This window comes from Xenopus tropicalis, chromosome 7, assembly GCF_000004195.4.
Source record: "Xenopus tropicalis strain Nigerian chromosome 7, UCB_Xtro_10.0, whole genome shotgun sequence".
Taxonomy (NCBI): domain Eukaryota; kingdom Metazoa; phylum Chordata; class Amphibia; order Anura; family Pipidae; genus Xenopus; species Xenopus tropicalis.
Genome location: NC_030683.2, coordinates 65,769,588 through 65,787,299, shown reverse-complemented (window position 1 = coordinate 65,787,299; position 17,712 = coordinate 65,769,588). Strand labels below are relative to the sequence as shown.

General features: G+C 37.2%; 1 protein-coding gene across 2 annotated transcripts in view; it reads right to left on the bottom strand.

The window, feature by feature from the left end:
• clcn6 (chloride channel, voltage-sensitive 6) overlaps nucleotides 1–17,712 on the bottom strand; it is a 43,116-nt gene that overhangs the window by 15,567 nt on the left and 9,837 nt on the right. For both annotated transcript variants that reach the window (XR_004223589.1, XM_002937529.4), the window contains exons 6-13: nucleotides 15,372–15,478; nucleotides 15,078–15,204; nucleotides 10,838–10,905; nucleotides 9,773–9,831; nucleotides 8,948–9,080; nucleotides 8,163–8,276; nucleotides 4,379–4,545; nucleotides 877–1,000 (exon numbers count right to left, since the gene is read on the bottom strand). Coding sequence is in view for 1 of the 2 variants with exons in the window: in XM_002937529.4 (XP_002937575.2) it covers nucleotides 877–1,000; nucleotides 4,379–4,545; nucleotides 8,163–8,276; nucleotides 8,948–9,080; nucleotides 9,773–9,831; nucleotides 10,838–10,905; nucleotides 15,078–15,204; nucleotides 15,372–15,478 (899 nt within the window). In the remaining variant the exon portion in view is untranslated. The remainder of the gene's footprint in view (nucleotides 1–876; nucleotides 1,001–4,378; nucleotides 4,546–8,162; nucleotides 8,277–8,947; nucleotides 9,081–9,772; nucleotides 9,832–10,837; nucleotides 10,906–15,077; nucleotides 15,205–15,371; nucleotides 15,479–17,712) is intronic.

Genomic DNA, 17,712 nt, shown 5'->3' with positions numbered 1-17,712 from the left:
AGGCAAAATGCATTTTCAACACTAGAGGGCAGATTTGTCAAAATGTAAGAGTTTACCATTGTGAAACGCACCCACTTTCTATTAATTTCTATGGGAGTTTTAGAAGCATATTTATCAAATGGTGAACACATGGATTCACCTATTGATAAATACACGTCTAACAATCCCATAGGAATAAATAGAGTTGACAAGTTTTTCTGTGGAAAACTCGTCTCACATTTTGATAAATCTGCCAGATCTGTTTATTGTGCTTATGTTGAGTAAAGGCTCATATACTGTAAGTGAATATGAATTATGAGAAGCACAGGGAGTTTTGTTTAGTTGAGAAGCATATTATCAGATATTTTTTAATGCTTTAATTTGTTTGGTTCAAAAAGACTAAAGGCAGAAAATAATTAAATATATCAGTTCTTTCCTGTTGCTGTTTATTATAAATTGTATTATCTATGCCCTAGAAGGCAACATTCATTTTCCATTTATTTAATTATGTGTTGTTTACCAGAAAATCAGTCAAATTTGTAAACAATTTAGCAAAAATGTGGGTTGCCAGTGTGCATTTATCTGATAGGCTGGATTATGGATAGTTGGTTAGTCTGTTTTGACAGGTCAACTGTGGTACAACTGCATCAGACTGGCCAAATTGCAAGTCATAAGGGCTTACACACCGAAACTCATCGATCTGGGAGCTCTTTGGCACTTGCAACAATTGCAAAACTTGATTAACAGATTTGAGGTTTGAGAATAGTTACAGTGCACTTAAAAAAGGCAATCTGGGTTTCGTATAAGAAAAAAAAATCACATGATGGGACAAACCTTGTAAATTAAATATTTGATTGTAGGTTTTTAAATATATAGCAACATGAACAAAACAAATACCTGCACAGTTAGGGAAGTATTGCTCCAGTTGGAAGGAGACAATTCTCTACATTCTCCCAAAACCATTGAAGCAACAAATACTATCACTGTTGTAACCAGAGAGATAAGCAAACTTTCAAACACTCTGAAAGACAAGTTAAAGAGGTATTATACATGTGACAGAATTATACATAGAATTACACATATGAAATAGCCTACAGGAAAGACCAGACAAAACCTGTTTACAATCACAATGATGTTTGGGAAACAAGGGCTTAATTTTTCTCCTAGACTCATTGTGGCATTTATTTTGCCAAAATATCCATAATGGACACTGTAGGTACCGGACACTGTAAGTTCTTCTGCAGTTCTTAAAATTGGTATAATAAGAATGCCTCAAACACTTACTTAAACAATGTTGTTACACAAGAGAGAATGAAAACTGTATTTAGGTTTTCCCAAACACAAAGGTTAACTTAAATAAGGGTGCAGATCATATAGCTACTACAGCAACAAATAGGCCAGTGTCAAGCCTTCTTAAAGGAACAGTGACACCAAAAAATGAAAGTGTACAGAAGTGATTAAAGTATTATGCGCTGTTAGTGTGGGATACCTGGTTAAATGCACAATCTGAATAAATCTGCCTGGCTCGCTAAAGCTCTATATACCCTTTCTTCTTCCTGCTCTCTTTCTCTAAACTGTAAATTTTTTTTTTGTTGTTAAAATCTTAAATAAAAAAAGTATTATGCGCTGTTTCCCTGCACTTGTACAACTGGGGTGTTTTCTGCATAAGGACTACTTTAGGTCATATAAACAAGGCTGCTGTGTAGCGATGGGGGCAGCCATTCAAAGGAGAAAAAGTACAGGTTACTTAGGAGATAACAGATAAAGCCACCTTATATTCTACAGAGGTTATCTGTTATCTGCTATATAACCTGTGCATTTTCACCCTTTTTCAGCTTGAATGGCTGCCCCCATGGATACACAGCAGCTTATTTATATAAACTATAGTAGCATTTATGTAACAAACACACCAGTTTTACCAGTGCAGTGTAACAGTACATTATATTTTAATTACTTTAAAACACTTTAAATTTTTTGGTGTTATTGTTCCTTTAAAAAGGCCACGCTTGACCAATCCTATGTCAATTTTCCTATCTTCCTTCTAATACTTGCCTCTATAAAATCCTGGAAGGTACTGTGTATTCCCACATCACTAACTACACACCAATAGTCTGTTACACAAATTACAATCTGGTTTCTGGCCTGCATGCTCTTCTAAAACTGCCTTGTACAGAGTAACAAATGATCTTCAGGTCACTTCTCTAGTCTGTTCTTCCTTGACTTATCATCTGCATTTGATTTGCATGGAATCTGTAATAATGTTGCATTGTGGCTCCCTTCATTATGCTAAAGATTCTATACTTGGGTCTGTTGTTATTCTCCCTATACACTCTGTCTTAGAGAGATCTTATCACACACATGTCCATCAAGTTCAAAATTTTATGTCTATATGAAGCCTGATTAACTACTAGTTGATCCAGAGGAGAGCAAAAAAAAAAATGCTTCTGAAGCCTCTCTAATTTGCCTCAGAGGAGAACAAATTCCTTCCTGACTCCAAGATAGCAATTGGACCAGTCCCTGAATCATCTTGTACTAGGAGCTTTTTTTCAATAACCCTGTATTTCCTTGCTTGCTAAAAAGCCATCCAACCCCTTTTAAAAGCTATCTAATGTATCTGGCGGTCCGACATATTCAGGGAAAGAATTCCACAACTCCACAGCTCTCACCATAAAAACCCTTTCCGAATTTTTAGATGGAATCTCCTTTTTCTAATCAGAATGGAGGCCCTCATGGCTTCTTGAAGGACCTACCGCTAAATAAAGCGTTAGAGATCTTTGACTTGTCGCTCCTTCTCTGACCATATTAACACCACTGTCGTGGTTTTCTTTTGCAATATTTCCAAAATCCATCTCTTTTTTCACAGGCAAGACTCTCATGCAGCTCTCCTCCTATCCCATTTAGACTACTACAACTTGCTGCTAGGTGGCCTCCCTAACTCCCACATCCCCTCACAACAGTCTTTATTAATTACTGCTCCCAGAATTCTGCTGCTCATACCCAAAGGAGTACAAGGCCTATCCACTGCTGAAGTCCTTATCATGGTGTCCCATAAAACAAAGAATAAGTTATAAATTCATTCTTTATAACTTTTATCAAAGTCCTTCCTTCTTCTGCACCTCATTATATCTCTTCTCATTTTCCCATATGTTCATGGCTAATCTCTCCGCTCCACTCAGAGCAACCATGTGGTTGCACTCCCTGCTACCACTGCTGTTTCCCACCTTAAACCTTTCATCCTTGCTGCTCCTTACATTCGGAATGCCTCAGTCTCTTCAGAAATAATCTCAAAGACTACCTCTTGGAGCACTTGCATAACACCTGACTCAGTTGCCCCTTATAAAACAAACATTTTAGAATGCATCATTTAATATCCTAACTCTTTGTGTCTGTAAGTTACCCAACAATTGTAAGTTCTATGGGGCAGGGATCTCTAACGCTTAGCGTGAAATGTAACTGTACTTTGTATTTATCTGTATTCATTATTCTATTGAGCCCTCTTTACTTTACTTTATTAATTTATTGTCATGCAGTACAGGGCTTCCTACATAAGTAGCATGATGAAAATAAAAATATACATACATACATCCATCAGCACACCCGTACTCCTCTGACAGCCAACATCAGTGTAAATTTAGTAAAAACATTTAAAGGCATTGTTCACCTTTTAGTATGATGTAGAGAGTAATATTCTGAGATATTCTGAAAGTGGTTTTAATTTTGTATTACTTGTAGTTTTTTTTCTTTTTCTTTTTTTTTTAATTTCCTGTCTGGAGTTTTAGCAGCTATTTGGTTGCTAGGATCCAAATTACCTTAGCAATCAGGGTGTGGTTTGAATGAAAGACTGATATATACGAATAGTAGAGAAATAAAAAATTAAGTACTAAGCTTAGCATTTGCCAACAAACTCCTACATAACAGGGGAGAGGATTAATGTCAAAAACTTAGATAACCACTGTACTTAAGTGGTCCTTAGGGGGTCAACGTTAAACCTATGTAGGCAAATACAACTGCTAATCCTAGACCCAAGATCAATGGTTTTTCTTTTCTGAAAAACATCAAGGACCAAGGTATTTTGCTATGAGAGCCATGTTGCTATATTCATTGACTTCCCATCAGTCTTTTGCAGCTGTCTTTGTTTGTGTGCAAATAAAAATTACTATACTCTGCATGTGCGTATATAGACAGTGATAAGAGACAGACTTTTTTTTCCCTTTGACTATGCTACACGTACTAAACGAAGTGTAAATGATCTGTCCCTGATAAACTTCTTTTCTGTTTTTGGATAAGACTTAAAGCTTTTTACTTATTTAATACAGCTTGTCATGGAACTATATTACCACTGCAATCAGGTAAAATGTATTATAAAGTTACAATGTTTTAAAAATAAGTAGCAAATTACCTGACAAGTTTTGGTTTGGGGTGAACATTTTTCATGCGATATTTAGCTAGCCTTTTATTCAGACAGTTGAATGTTGCTCCAAGCAAACCTCCAGTCACACCCATAATGATGAAAAATGCCAGGTCTACAACAGTCCACAGATGACACTTCTTATCAGCATCAGGGCACTGAAAAGACACAAGAAGACAACTAAGGCAACAAGCCAAGGATGCTGCCAAATCGGTCCTACAATGAGATTGTCGCAGGACCCAACTTCTAACAGCAGACACTATCGTCAACATGTCTGCTGTTAGTGATTCCTCTTTCAGCCCCCCTGCGCCCACCCACATACTTCCTGCATGCGATCCTGGGACCTTCCTGCTCATACAAAACAGTAAGTTGCCCTTCTTTACACATATACACACTTCATGCATTTACACACATACACAATACATATTTTACTATAGTTATTTTATTCTCTGGATTTTTTTTTTTTTGTTTTGCAAACTTCTGAACACATTTACATACTTTTTAAAGGCGTACACACAAGCATACACAAATATACACACAAATAGACACACATACATAAAAAGACATCTTTACCTGTTTTGGATTTGTCAGAATGTGTACTTTTCAAAATATAATTTTCTGGGGGTCTTTGTACAGTTAGGGGGTCTTATGGCACATAATGCGCAGATGAAACAATTCATATGGATATTGTACAAGATTAATGTAGCAAAGTTTTTAGGTGATTTGGTAAACAAATATGTATTACCCATATTGAATTCATCATGTTTACTTTTCAAAAATATATGGTTTTCTCGAAGCACCTATTAATGGGTCTTACGACAGATAATACACAGTCCAGGGGCTCTGTTTGAAGGAACAGATTTGGCAGATGAGAAAATTCATATGCACTATTTTCATTTGGGGTTCACACATGCCACATACTTTGGTATGCATACTGGGCATCTAAATGTTCAGTAGACCTCTAGCTTTATATTTAGGGTGATTTACCTTTGCATTTAAGAAATTGTGTGAGATAAATGAGGCAAATTGAAACATTTTTAGGTGATTTTCATAAATGCCATCAAAACAGCTAACTTTAGAAAAGCTTTGCCATTTGGCAGGTCGGGGTAGAAAGAAATATTTATTTGTGTTTATGTAAGCCATAAAATTTGTACACAGAAGGTATATTTTGGGGTCTGTAAGTGCCATGTACTTTGATAAACCTATGTACATTTGGGCATCAAAGTGTTTAGTAGATCTCTGGTGTTCATATTTAGGAGTGTTTTATATGGTTATCTAATGACCTGCAGATAAGATGCTGCAAATTAGAAATCTTAAAAGACACGTAAATGCCACACAAAAATTTAATCAGTGAACAGCCTCTTTGAAATCTTTTAATACCTGCCACACTGGTTGTCCAGAGGTTAATAGTAAGGCTGCAGCATTCCCTTAATCACTTAGATTTGCTTCTCCTCCTGTAACCCACTCGGTCCCCTCATTCGAGAATTTGCTTTGGCTGTTGGTTTGTGGGCATGCTCAGTTGTTCTAAACTCAGATTACTAACCACGCCCCTCAGTCTAGCAGCCAGTGAAGAGATGGCATTTCTGGTTCCTATAGAAACTCAGCTCTAGCTGTCTGCTTCAATTTTTTTCTCCTGAGCTCAGCTTTACCATTACAGTGCTCAAACAAAGCAGAACTTTTATCAGAGACAGTTCTGCCCGTGTGAGCCTGTATTCGTGATGAAATGTATGCTGTGATTGTGTATGCTGTTTGCATATTTAAATGTATCTGATTATGTATCAGAGGAAAAATGGCCACCGGGTGAAAGTTGCTATTTGCTTTAGGAAAATGTGATGGTGCTGGCGCTGGCAAGTGGAGGGGATATATTCAGTACAAATGATGCCATTTGGGTGGTGGAGACGTGCCCAACTGATATACATTGTAGGCAAATGTAGACTTTACATGTCCTTTAAGGTGATTTTTGGAAATTTCATCAAAAATCGAAAATTTTAGGCAAGCTTTGCGGCTTGGTACTTTGGAGTAGAAACATATGTCTACCTATTCTTGATTCAGGGGAATGCCACAAAAATGTGTTGATTCTGCAATAGCTAAAATGACAGATCATATGGGGTATCTTCACCTTGGGGCCCCTACATGCCACACACTTATGTAAACCTATACACATCGGGCATCAAACTGTTCAGTGGACCCCTGGCATTCATATTTAGTGTGTTTTTATCTTGGTACCTAATGATATGTGGAAGATAAGATGCTGTAAACTGGTAGCTTTGGAATGATTTTTCAAACATTTCACACAATTGTATAAAAACTGATGCATTTAGGAAAACAATGCAATTTGGTAATTTAGAGTTGAAAGACAGTTTTGCCTATTCTGGATTCATCAGAATCTGTTTTTCTAAAAATGTATAGTTTCTAGGGTAAACCTACTGTAAGTGGAATATTTGGCCTTGAAATCTAAAGTATGCAGTTTTCTGAAGCTGAGAAATCTCCATAAAACTATGCATATCTGGGATTGGTGAGTTCAGGAGACATGGAACTTCCCAAATCCGTTTTATTGCCAAGCATAAAATTTATGTTTCTGATATCTATGTTTATATTACAGAAAAAATATAGTTCATTTTGTACACATTGAGAAGCCTATATATTGGTTACAGAAGTGAAATTACACACACACAAAAAAGCTTAGCTTGTCCCCACAACCCCCTCCCCCCAAAAAACCAAAACAATATATTGTTTTCGCAGGTCAACTAAATGTAGGAAAGAACCCTAAAGTAAAAAACTGTAAAATGTTCAAAAATGGTCTGGCAACAAAAGTACCCAACCAGGCTGGCTTAAATAAAAGGTAAAAGGCTTAAATAAGACTGTTACTCCTATTTAAAATAATAGTAATAATGCAATTTTAAGGGGTATGACACAAGGTGCTATTTGTTGCCAGCTACTTGTTGTTGCTACAAAATGCCAGAAAATACTCTGCCATAGACAATACTAAGAAACCTCTCTGCTAAAACACATGTACATACAATTATCAGCTGGCTACAAGTAGCTCCATGTGTCATTGCCCTAAAAGGGAAACCAGCATTAAAAACCTCCTTTCTGCCTATTATATATAATATATATTATATCAACATATATATATTATATCATACTTCCAAAATTGAAGAACCAAGACAATTTCAAAAATTAAGGAAGCTTTAAAGTGGAAAATTGAGATTATGACAGACTGGGGGTAATTTATAAAATTTGCACACTGCAGAATTATTTGCACAGTGAACATATTTGCCCTGCCCGTGTTTATATTTATAAAGCTGGACAAGACTGGTGAATTTAATTGGCAAACATAATTGCAAAATTTTTATTCACTGTGCGAATGTGAATTTATATTAGCAAAGAGAAAATTGCTGATATATTCATGCATAATAAATGCACATAGAGCGCTATGCTTATGCAATCTGCAATCTCATTTGCAAATTTTTGTGCACAAAAAAAAAAAAAAAGACAGGCACAGCAGTGCAAAATGCAAGCATTTAGGGGAAAACATGCACAAACAACCATTTTTATAAATGACCACCACTGAGCTCTGCCTCCTCTACCAAATGTGCTTATGATGGACTAATGTGAATACTGTAGAATACAGCAGAGTCCTGCTTTGCTAATTTTAATCAAACTGGTTTCAGTACAAATATGTCTTATACACAAAAACAGATAAAAAAAAAAAAGTTTAGTCAATGTAAAGAATTTGAGTTATTTTAACACATCTGAACAAATAAAACCACACCTTAAACTCCCCAAAATTAAGCAGCCCAGGCAGTTGAAATGATCCCCAGCTTGAAAACTGAATCCCAGAACGGAAGAAATTCAGGGTAAATGTTGCTGACATGGAACAGAAGAGCTGGCAAAAACAAAAGCACTTAAATTAATATATAACGTAAACAGTTACAATTAGGTTTTCTTCTTTTTTGGGTTGACATTCCTTTTAAACTTAACATTTTTTTTAGTGAATAGATAACTAATGGTAGTTAAGACTAAAGACTTCTAAAGTGCAGTTTGCTTTGTCTAAGCAGGTTTCCGACACTGTCTGTATAACTACCAATATTGGTTTGCTGTGTATTTTGACAGAATTCTTGTATCAAATGTAAAATACAGAAGAATGTCAATTGCCATAGTGTCTTATTCATACCAGCGATTTTTCCGATTTATCAAGTCTGCTTATTCTCTCCCAAACAGTGCTTCTACTAGATGTTAATAGAGTTACTATACACCCATGTTTACGACAGAACAATGCTATTTTTCTAAATATTTAGATGCTTGTAGTAGGTTTATGGCATTGTGCTCCATATTAAGACATTAAGGAAGGGCCCATAAACAAGAAAACCCCTGTACCCAACCAATCCAGATATTATATCCTATACTTGTATAACAACCTGTAGTACATAATCAGTTATGAAAAACAACAAAAAATATGGAACAGCCAACATCAATATCCAATGTACAGTTAATAAAATTGTAGAGAAAGCAGACCTCAGGATATGGTTCCTAAAAGTTTATATTATCCTTGCTCACCACTTTCCATGTGAGGCCCTGATTCCAGAAAGAGGACCCTTCTTCCAGACTGAATAGCGTACCTCCGATAGGCGCACCAAAAGCAGCAGCCACACCAGCAGCTGCTCCAGCAGATACAAAATCTCTCTTGTCCCTATGTATAAAGATACAATATTGTTTAGGTAAAAAGTATCTATTCCTACAAATTATAAGAGAAAGCTAAAAATATTTTTTTGTTTAAAGCATTGTTCAATTTTTTTTTTTTTTTTTTGGGGGGGGTGGAGGGGACACATACTCTGCTGGGCAAAGAATCCCATTCTACCACACAGGGACACTGAAGCATAAAAAGTACAAAATAATACAAAAAATGTATACGGAAATGGAAACACATTCAAGTTGGACATACACAAGCTGAAATAAAATGCCCTCCAGACTAGCAGTTTATTTGCCTTCCTTACCTATTGGTAAACTCCCCAAAAATTAAAGATATACATTAGGCAGGTTAAAAGATCCGATAGGATGAAGACCACAGAGACAGAGGTGCATTATGATCAGAATGTTGGCTCGGCACTAAACAATCAGGCCTTGGCAAATGGCTTAAAAAACCTTAATGTGTATGCTCAGGTTTACCCCAATTATGTTAGTGTAGTGAATGTTCATTTACATCAACATGATGCAGTAGCTAAAGGGACAAAAAAAAAAATTTGTGAATATTATTGTGAATATTTTATCCATGGTACTTTTACCTTCCATTAATTAAAGAACAAACTTGTCTTATTAAGATATTTTCATATTAATATATTTGTATATAAATTCAAAACTTAGTAGCAAAACTTTAATACATACCTGTCACTCCGGAAATATGGAAAATCAAAACGTATCTTCTGGAACGAAATGCTCTGAAACTGAAAAAAGCATAACAGGTATATGCTACTGCCAAAGTCTATTTTTCTGTGCTTGGTAATTATCTAAAAAAATATAGGTTATCAAGTTTAAGGCTGCTATCTATAAGTCCTAAGGACAGATGTGGCCTTCCAAAGCATTTTTATAGCTGTCAGGTTGTCCAAGGACTCAAGATACATTTATTGCATGAGATCATCATTTTGCAATCATTCTGCCCTCAGTTATACAGTATAGCTTTATCATCAGCAAAACAAAAAGCTATGTAATTCAATTCTCTGTTTTACACTATCATCAGCTATCATATACAGTTAGTTAATAAACACCCTTAGAGCTATGGCAAACGGGTGATTATACCCCTGTGGTGCTCTGGCAGAAAGCAGGTTACATGTTATGTTAGCAAAACACAGAGGAAAAAATATACCTAACACTAACACTTACAGATTTGTTGAGAATCAAGTTGACAGTGCCTACCACATACGTACATTCAATGGTCTCAGATATTCATAACAGAATTAGTGAAACCCGAGTTACTCCATTATTCATTGCATTTCATAGGTAAGAGAGGGGCCAGGTTATATGCCATTATAACAACATATATTAGGCACTTCAGGTTATGCAGTATACTTATATATAGTCTCTATATGACAGTTTATAGGGAACAAATTTGTACATTAAATTCTTTTTGTTTAAGACACTTTTAGGAGATGAATAGAATAATAACATATATAAACTATGTTCCTGGTTGTAGGGATTTGCATTGTAAGAACCTGCCCAGACTACCACAGGGAACAGTGTGTTTATAGAACACTGCTCCTCCCGATTGCGCTACAGAAGGCAGTATGGAATCAGGCTTGTAAATAATCGTAATGACACTATTATATGCACTTGCCTTGGCTCACACATATAATTTTTCAGTTCCAGCTGCAGAAAAGTTCATAATCAATGGTGCCTCTGTACACGGTTTTGATATTGACTTGCATATATTCTTTTTAAATAATAAATACTAACCTGGGGTAAACCTGCTCCTACAACAGCACCACTGTGAATCATTGGGCCTTCCTTGCCAACGAACAGACCTAACAACACAAAGAGAAAAGTGAAATATTTAACTGAAAATATTAACTGAAATATTGTGTATGGCAACACAAGCAATTGCTAGGATTTTACAATGCTACAGAGCTAACACACAAATTATCCAAAAATTTAATTTGTATACCAATGTTGGGTAGTACGATATAAACTAACAGCAAAGGGCAATGTGTCAAAAAATGGGTAAATGGCAATATATATTATATATATATATAACAAAAAAGAGGAAAAGCAGGCACTCACGTCACAAAAAGGTCACAGATGCCTGGGTGCAGTATATAATATAGTATAGTACAAAAATAAATAGATGCCGCACTCACAGGTCTTAGTGAAAAAATAAAGAAGAATTTATTATATCAAACTAACGTTTCGGCTGACTCCACAGCCTTTCTCAAAGTGAACAAACATTACAGCAAACCCACTCATAAACCCAAACTGGCGCCAAAAACCAGCTGATGACGTCATAGACTGTGTGATCAGTGATTCCCCACCCACTATGTGCAAGAGAGACGTAAAAATATACAAAAAACTATCCAGAAGGGAAGTAAACAGTGCAGATTAGATTAAATATATCACAATAAAGATTCAGTAGAAAGAATAAACAGAAAGCAAAAGAAACAAAGTCACCACCTGCTATTGCTGAACTGCAACTCCCACTCACTCGTTGAATGAAGCATAGAGCCAATCCAGTCGGCGCACCCAGCGAGTCTCAATTGGTGTCATCTGTTGGGCAGAGTTATAGGTCCGATCTGGGACTAGGATGTACTAGGTGCCCATAAATAACCAGTCACTAACGAGTGCCGAGTCCTTGATCTGTGTGATCGGGCCATTTAGTGTAGCCGCTTCACGTATACAGTGTATGCGGGTTACCATGGTAACCACGCTCACCATAGCGCTACAGCGCTTAGTACGAGCCTCGATCATTTGTTTGATCAGTGAGAGGGGGGAAAGAAGTCGTGTATCCCCTACTCAGGAGAAGTTATATATAGTGCTCAATATCAGGGGATCCGTATCGCACGAACTTACCACCAAATAGGTGGCATGCCAAAAGTATGATCGTGCAGCCCGTAGCTGGGTATATACGTCCCGGGACAGTTGTGGTACGTCTGCATTTCGTGCAGACTGCCATTTCTCATAGCGGCATACACGAGGCAGACAATAGCCACAGTCCATCCTGTAAGACAATTTAATACGGACCCCTTTTCCATATTATACTGCACAAAAGCCTCAAAGTTTGAGCTCACGGGTGGCGCACTATAGATAAATCGATCTGTCAAGCACTGAGGTAGATATCGATCTGTCAGGCACTGAGGTAGATAGGGACAATAAATATACTATATATGTTATACCATCCTGTATTCGATATGATGAGAGTGCACGTTGCCTACAGCGCAGGTGGTTTAGAGAACAAAGCAAAGAAAAGAGATACAAAAAGAATATTGGAAACAAAATGTCCAGAGACAGAGTTTCAATCATAAGGAACATATTACAACAAAGTACCTTAAATCTGTTGTAATCATAATCCAGAGTACGATCTTTTGCCAGGACTGACCAATGATAAGAAATTGCATTGGTCAGAGGTCTTTTATCCGGAGCAAACGTAGTAATAAAAGTCAGTCTCTCATTAGTAGCTTCCGGATAAAAGACCTCTGACCAATGCAATTTCTTATCATTGGTCAGTCCTGGCGAAAGATCGTACTCTACCATCTGTTTTTAGGCATCCTCCACGGATAGCCTATAGGAGGGGGCATAGCTTGAGAGATATTCTAGTAAAGACTGACCCGAGTCACTGCTATCAATCTGCCAATCCCACCTCCTGGCTTTCCTCTACAAAAATGGGTTGCTATAAATGTCCCAGCTGTACCACCTGCAACGCTCTTATTTCGGGACCCTCTTTCAATCATCCACACACAGGACGATTGATACATATCCAACACAGAGTCACTTGCACATCTAAATATATCATCTATTTTATCAAGTGCCCATGCGGCCTGTTATACATAGGCAAGACCATTACTACGTTTAGGGATCGCATGGCCAACCACAGATCGGCAATTCGGGCAGCATTAACATCAGGGGAAGCTTATACCCCAGTGGCGGCACATTTTTTGATGCATAAACACTCTCTAACTAGCATGAGATGTATGATTATTGATCATATTCCCCCCTTGATCCGAGGTGGCAATCGTGAAAAACTCCTTTTACAGAGGGAATTGAAATGGATGCACAAACTGAATACTATCAGCCCTAACGGACTTAATGAATTGGTTTCCTACTCAGCATTTTATCTATAGTGATCTTTATGAACGAATACCTTATAATATATTCACCATTGTGTTTGTCAAACTATATACTTACCTAGATGAAAATTCCAAGTACAAACTGTATTATCCTCTTGCTGAATAAGCTCTGCATCAGATTTACACAGAAATGACACTTTTTCTTGAAAAAATGCTCTTTATTTTTTGTTATTTATTTAAATATGTTCTTTATTGTGAGTACATGACAGTATATCAGAATATCATTGCATATACACTGCCCTAATGGGCTATACTATTGGACTTGATATTAAGTTAGTAGCACCTACGATTGTGTATATATACACCGTGTCTGGATTATGATTACAACAGATTTAAGGTACTTTGTTGTAATATGTTCCTTATGATTGAAACTCTGTCTCTGGACATTTTGTTTCCAATATTCTTTTTGTATCTCTTTTCTTTGCTTTGTTCTCTAAACCACCTGCGCTGTAGGCAACGTGCACTCTCATCATATCGAATACAGGATGGTATAACATATATAGTATATTTATTGTCCCTATCTACCTCAGTGCCTGACAGATCGATATCTACCTCAGTGCTTGACAGATCGATTTATCTATAGTGCGCCACCCGTGAGCTCAAACTTTGAGGCTTTTGTGCAGTATAATATGGAAAAGGGGTCCGTATTAAATTGTCTTACAGGATGGACTGTGGCTATTGTCTGCCTCGTGTATGCCGCTATGAGAAATGGCAGTCTGCACGAAATGCAGACGTACCACAACTGTCCAGGGACGTATATACCCAGCTACGGGCTGCACGATCATACTTTTGGCATGCCACCTATTTGGTGGTAAGTTCGTGCGATACGGATCCCCTGATATTGAGCACTATATATAACTTCTCCTGAGTAGGGGATACACGACTTCTTTCCCCCCTCTCACTGATCAAACAAATGATCGAGGCTCGTACTAAGCGCTGTAGCGCTATGGTGAGCGTGGTTACCATGGTAACCCGCATACACTGTATACGTGAAGCGGCTACACTAAATGGCCCGATCACACAGATCAAGGACTCGGCACTCGTTAGTGACTGGTTATTTATGGGCACCTAGTACATCCTAGTCCCAGATCGGACCTATAACTCTGCCCAACAGATGACACCAATTGAGACTCGCTGGGTGCGCCGACTGGATTGGCTCTATGCTTCATTCAACGAGTGAGTGGGAGTTGCAGTTCAGCAATAGCAGGTGGTGACTTTGTTTCTTTTGCTTTCTGTTTATTCTTTCTACTGAATCTTTATTGTGATATATTTAATCTAATCTGCACTGTTTACTTCCCTTCTGGATAGTTTTTTGTATATTTTTACGTCTCTCTTGCACATAGTGGGTGGGGAATCACTGATCACACAGTCTATGACGTCATCAGCTGGTTTTTGGCGCCAGTTTGGGTTTATGAGTGGGTTTGCTGTAATGTTTGTTCACTTTGAGAAAGGCTGTGGAGTCAGCCGAAACGTTAGTTTGATATAATAAATTCTTCTTTATTTTTTCACTAAGACCTGTGAGTGCGGCATCTATTTATTTTTATATATATATATATATATATATATATATATATATATATATATATAAAGGATACCACTTGATTTCATTGTTTAGACTTGAAAAACACAATACAGCCCAATTTAGGAATTAAACAGTGAAAGTCTATATTGTTCACTCTGTGCCATCTTTCCTTGTGTTTAACTAAAATTGCCTTATTTTAGTAGCATTTTAACTATTTAAAAGTAAAAGTTATATTTTAACATTTAATTAGGTGTGCCAGTTTCCGACTGTTACAGTGTCTATAACACTATATTCTACATTTGATGGTTATTGAAAATAGCCATAAACACATTCTTACCTCCAGACACACCGAATAAGACACCCAAGGCCTTGCACACTAATGTACGGAGACGGACAACACCTGGAACCTTCACCCCATTAAGGTAACATTTTATCTCCGGTATCCCAGAACCAGCTGCCACAGGCTGTGTAAAATTGTGAAGAATGTGTTATTTAATTGACAACTCCTCAAAAAAGTTATTATTTGCTGCATGCTAATGTTTCAGCTTTATATGACAAGAACACATTTCATTAAAATAAAATGCTAGGGTCAATGAAGTATTACTCTTTCTAATTTATATCAACAACTTACCTGAATTAGGACAAATAGTGTTGCAATAAAGGTAAACGTTAAGTTGAATCCCAGGAGCTCCAAAAGTGAAAGTGCCAAACAACCCCTCTCAGTACATTCTTCAACAGCTAAAAAATGTGTTAAAGAAAGAATTTTGCTGGGTTTTACAGATTTTGTGATTTAAAATTACTTTGGACCAAATGTGTTTCTGTTTGGCTTAAACTTTCAAAGGAATGCGGTCATGGAAAAAACATCAGTTAATAGAGCTTCTCCAGCAGAATCCTGCATTGAAATCCATTTTTTAAAAGCACAAACAGATTTTTCTTTATATTTAATTTTGAGATGGCTGCCTACACACCAATATTACAACAAAAAAATGTTGGTTTTTAAATTTTAAATGGTAGATTGATTTATTTGCTATGTAAACAGTGTAATTTAAGTTAATTTAAAGTACACCATAAAAATGATGACAGAACCCCTTTAAGGTTAGTGCAGTCCAGTTTTCAAGCTAAGCTCACATCAATTTTATATAAATCTGTATATTTTTATGCAGTCTGTTGTAGCGACTTGTTATGATTATAAGACTCTCTAGCTTCTTAAAGGAGAAGCTGCAGGCATACCTTCAGTTGTCTCAATAGTGCCCTTAAGTCTCCCTATATTTTACCTTTTCAGATGATCAGAAGCCAAACAGGAAGAAAAAACACTGAGCTTGGTGCTCCTGCACCAAGACCAAGTGAACATGCTCAGTTAGTTAGACTACGAGTCAGCTTCCTGCTGATTGGCTCAGCTCCACATTCCTAAGGGGGGAGTGAGTTCTTAGCATTCTTGAGGGAGGGGGGAGCAGGAGAGAGCAGAAAGCTGCGTGTCTGTGGCACATGAATTACATGACACAAGAAATCTTTTGACAGACAAGTCAGTGCAGCATTTCTGTGAGTGCTTATGGCTGTATTTGCATAGACCTTTCTGATACAGCTTACTTAGTTTTTACCTTTCTTTCTCCTTTAATGAAAATGCATTGACTATGCAGCTGATTTTTATTGTATTTAAAGATATATTTCAAGATCACTGATGACATTGCAGATGTACAATACCCCCTATGACTCCCTACAAACCTACAAAGTATGAGATGTAAAGAGAAGAAAATCACTAGGCTTTCCTTGCCTACAAATAGACCTAACAATGCAAAAATAACAGCAAAATGCACAATCCTTTAGAAATTAATGTTTACAATGTGCTTTTAATATAAGATGAAAAATTACGCATACTACTACTGCATATATATTACTACTTCTACTACTAAACATTAACAATGCCATAAAGAGAAAGTCCATTGCAGTTTAATTTTTCTACGTATGCTTGCATATCCTTGTATGTCAAGAGAACAATCTGTCCGTTCCCTTGTTGAACGTACAGAAATCAGTAGTGGGCCAAGGTGACTGGGCACCCTAGTCAGCCACCTGGCACCCCACCCTGTGATGATGACAGGGGGGTTAACAACAAGCAGGAGAAGGTGGAACTAGGGGTAGGCAACAGAATAATAAGCGCCAAGTGCTCCCACTATTCTGCTCCAGGCACCTGCCTAGAAAGGGTTCAGTAGCCAACCAGCAACAGACTGACACAGCCCAACAGACCTTACGAGAAGTCTAACAGGGACCTCATGTACCTTGGGTAAAATGCTGATACGATGGCATACTCCAACTTAAAGGAGAATCCAAGTCAAAATTTAAAAAGCATACTGCCCAATAGTCCTCTTATTGTTTAGTAAAAACGCCACACTTTTGGCTCACCTAATCAAATATTTACTCAGTCACACTTACTTCACATTTTCTATAACAGGCAGCCATCTCTAAAAAGGTATTCTCCCTTCCTTTCCCTCCTTGCTTCATACTGCACGTGTTTCATTCCCTCCCCTCTGCCAGATCCGCTTCTGATTGAATTGTTTTATTATTACAGAGAAAAAGGAAATCATTATAATTATTTGCTTAAAATTGACTCTATGGGGGATGTTTTTCCCATAATTTAGAGCTTTCTGGATAACATGGTACCGGATAAGGGATCCCATACCTGTACTAACACAGGCCAAGTGGATTGCACCTGCCAAGCTCATTTAAGGGAGAAAAAGTGTGTTTACAGTGTACACTTTTGTTAATTAATGGCAATGGATCCATAAAAAACATTTTAAACACAGAGGTACCTCTTACATGTTGCAAAAACCTCCTGAAAATAAAAAGGTTGTGCCTAACTTACTAACTGCACCACCTCTTTGGGGTCATTTATTAAAACTGGGCAAATTTTCCCTTGGGCAAAACCCTATGGCAACCAAATTGTTGCATCATTCATTGCTGTGGGTTACTGCTCGTAG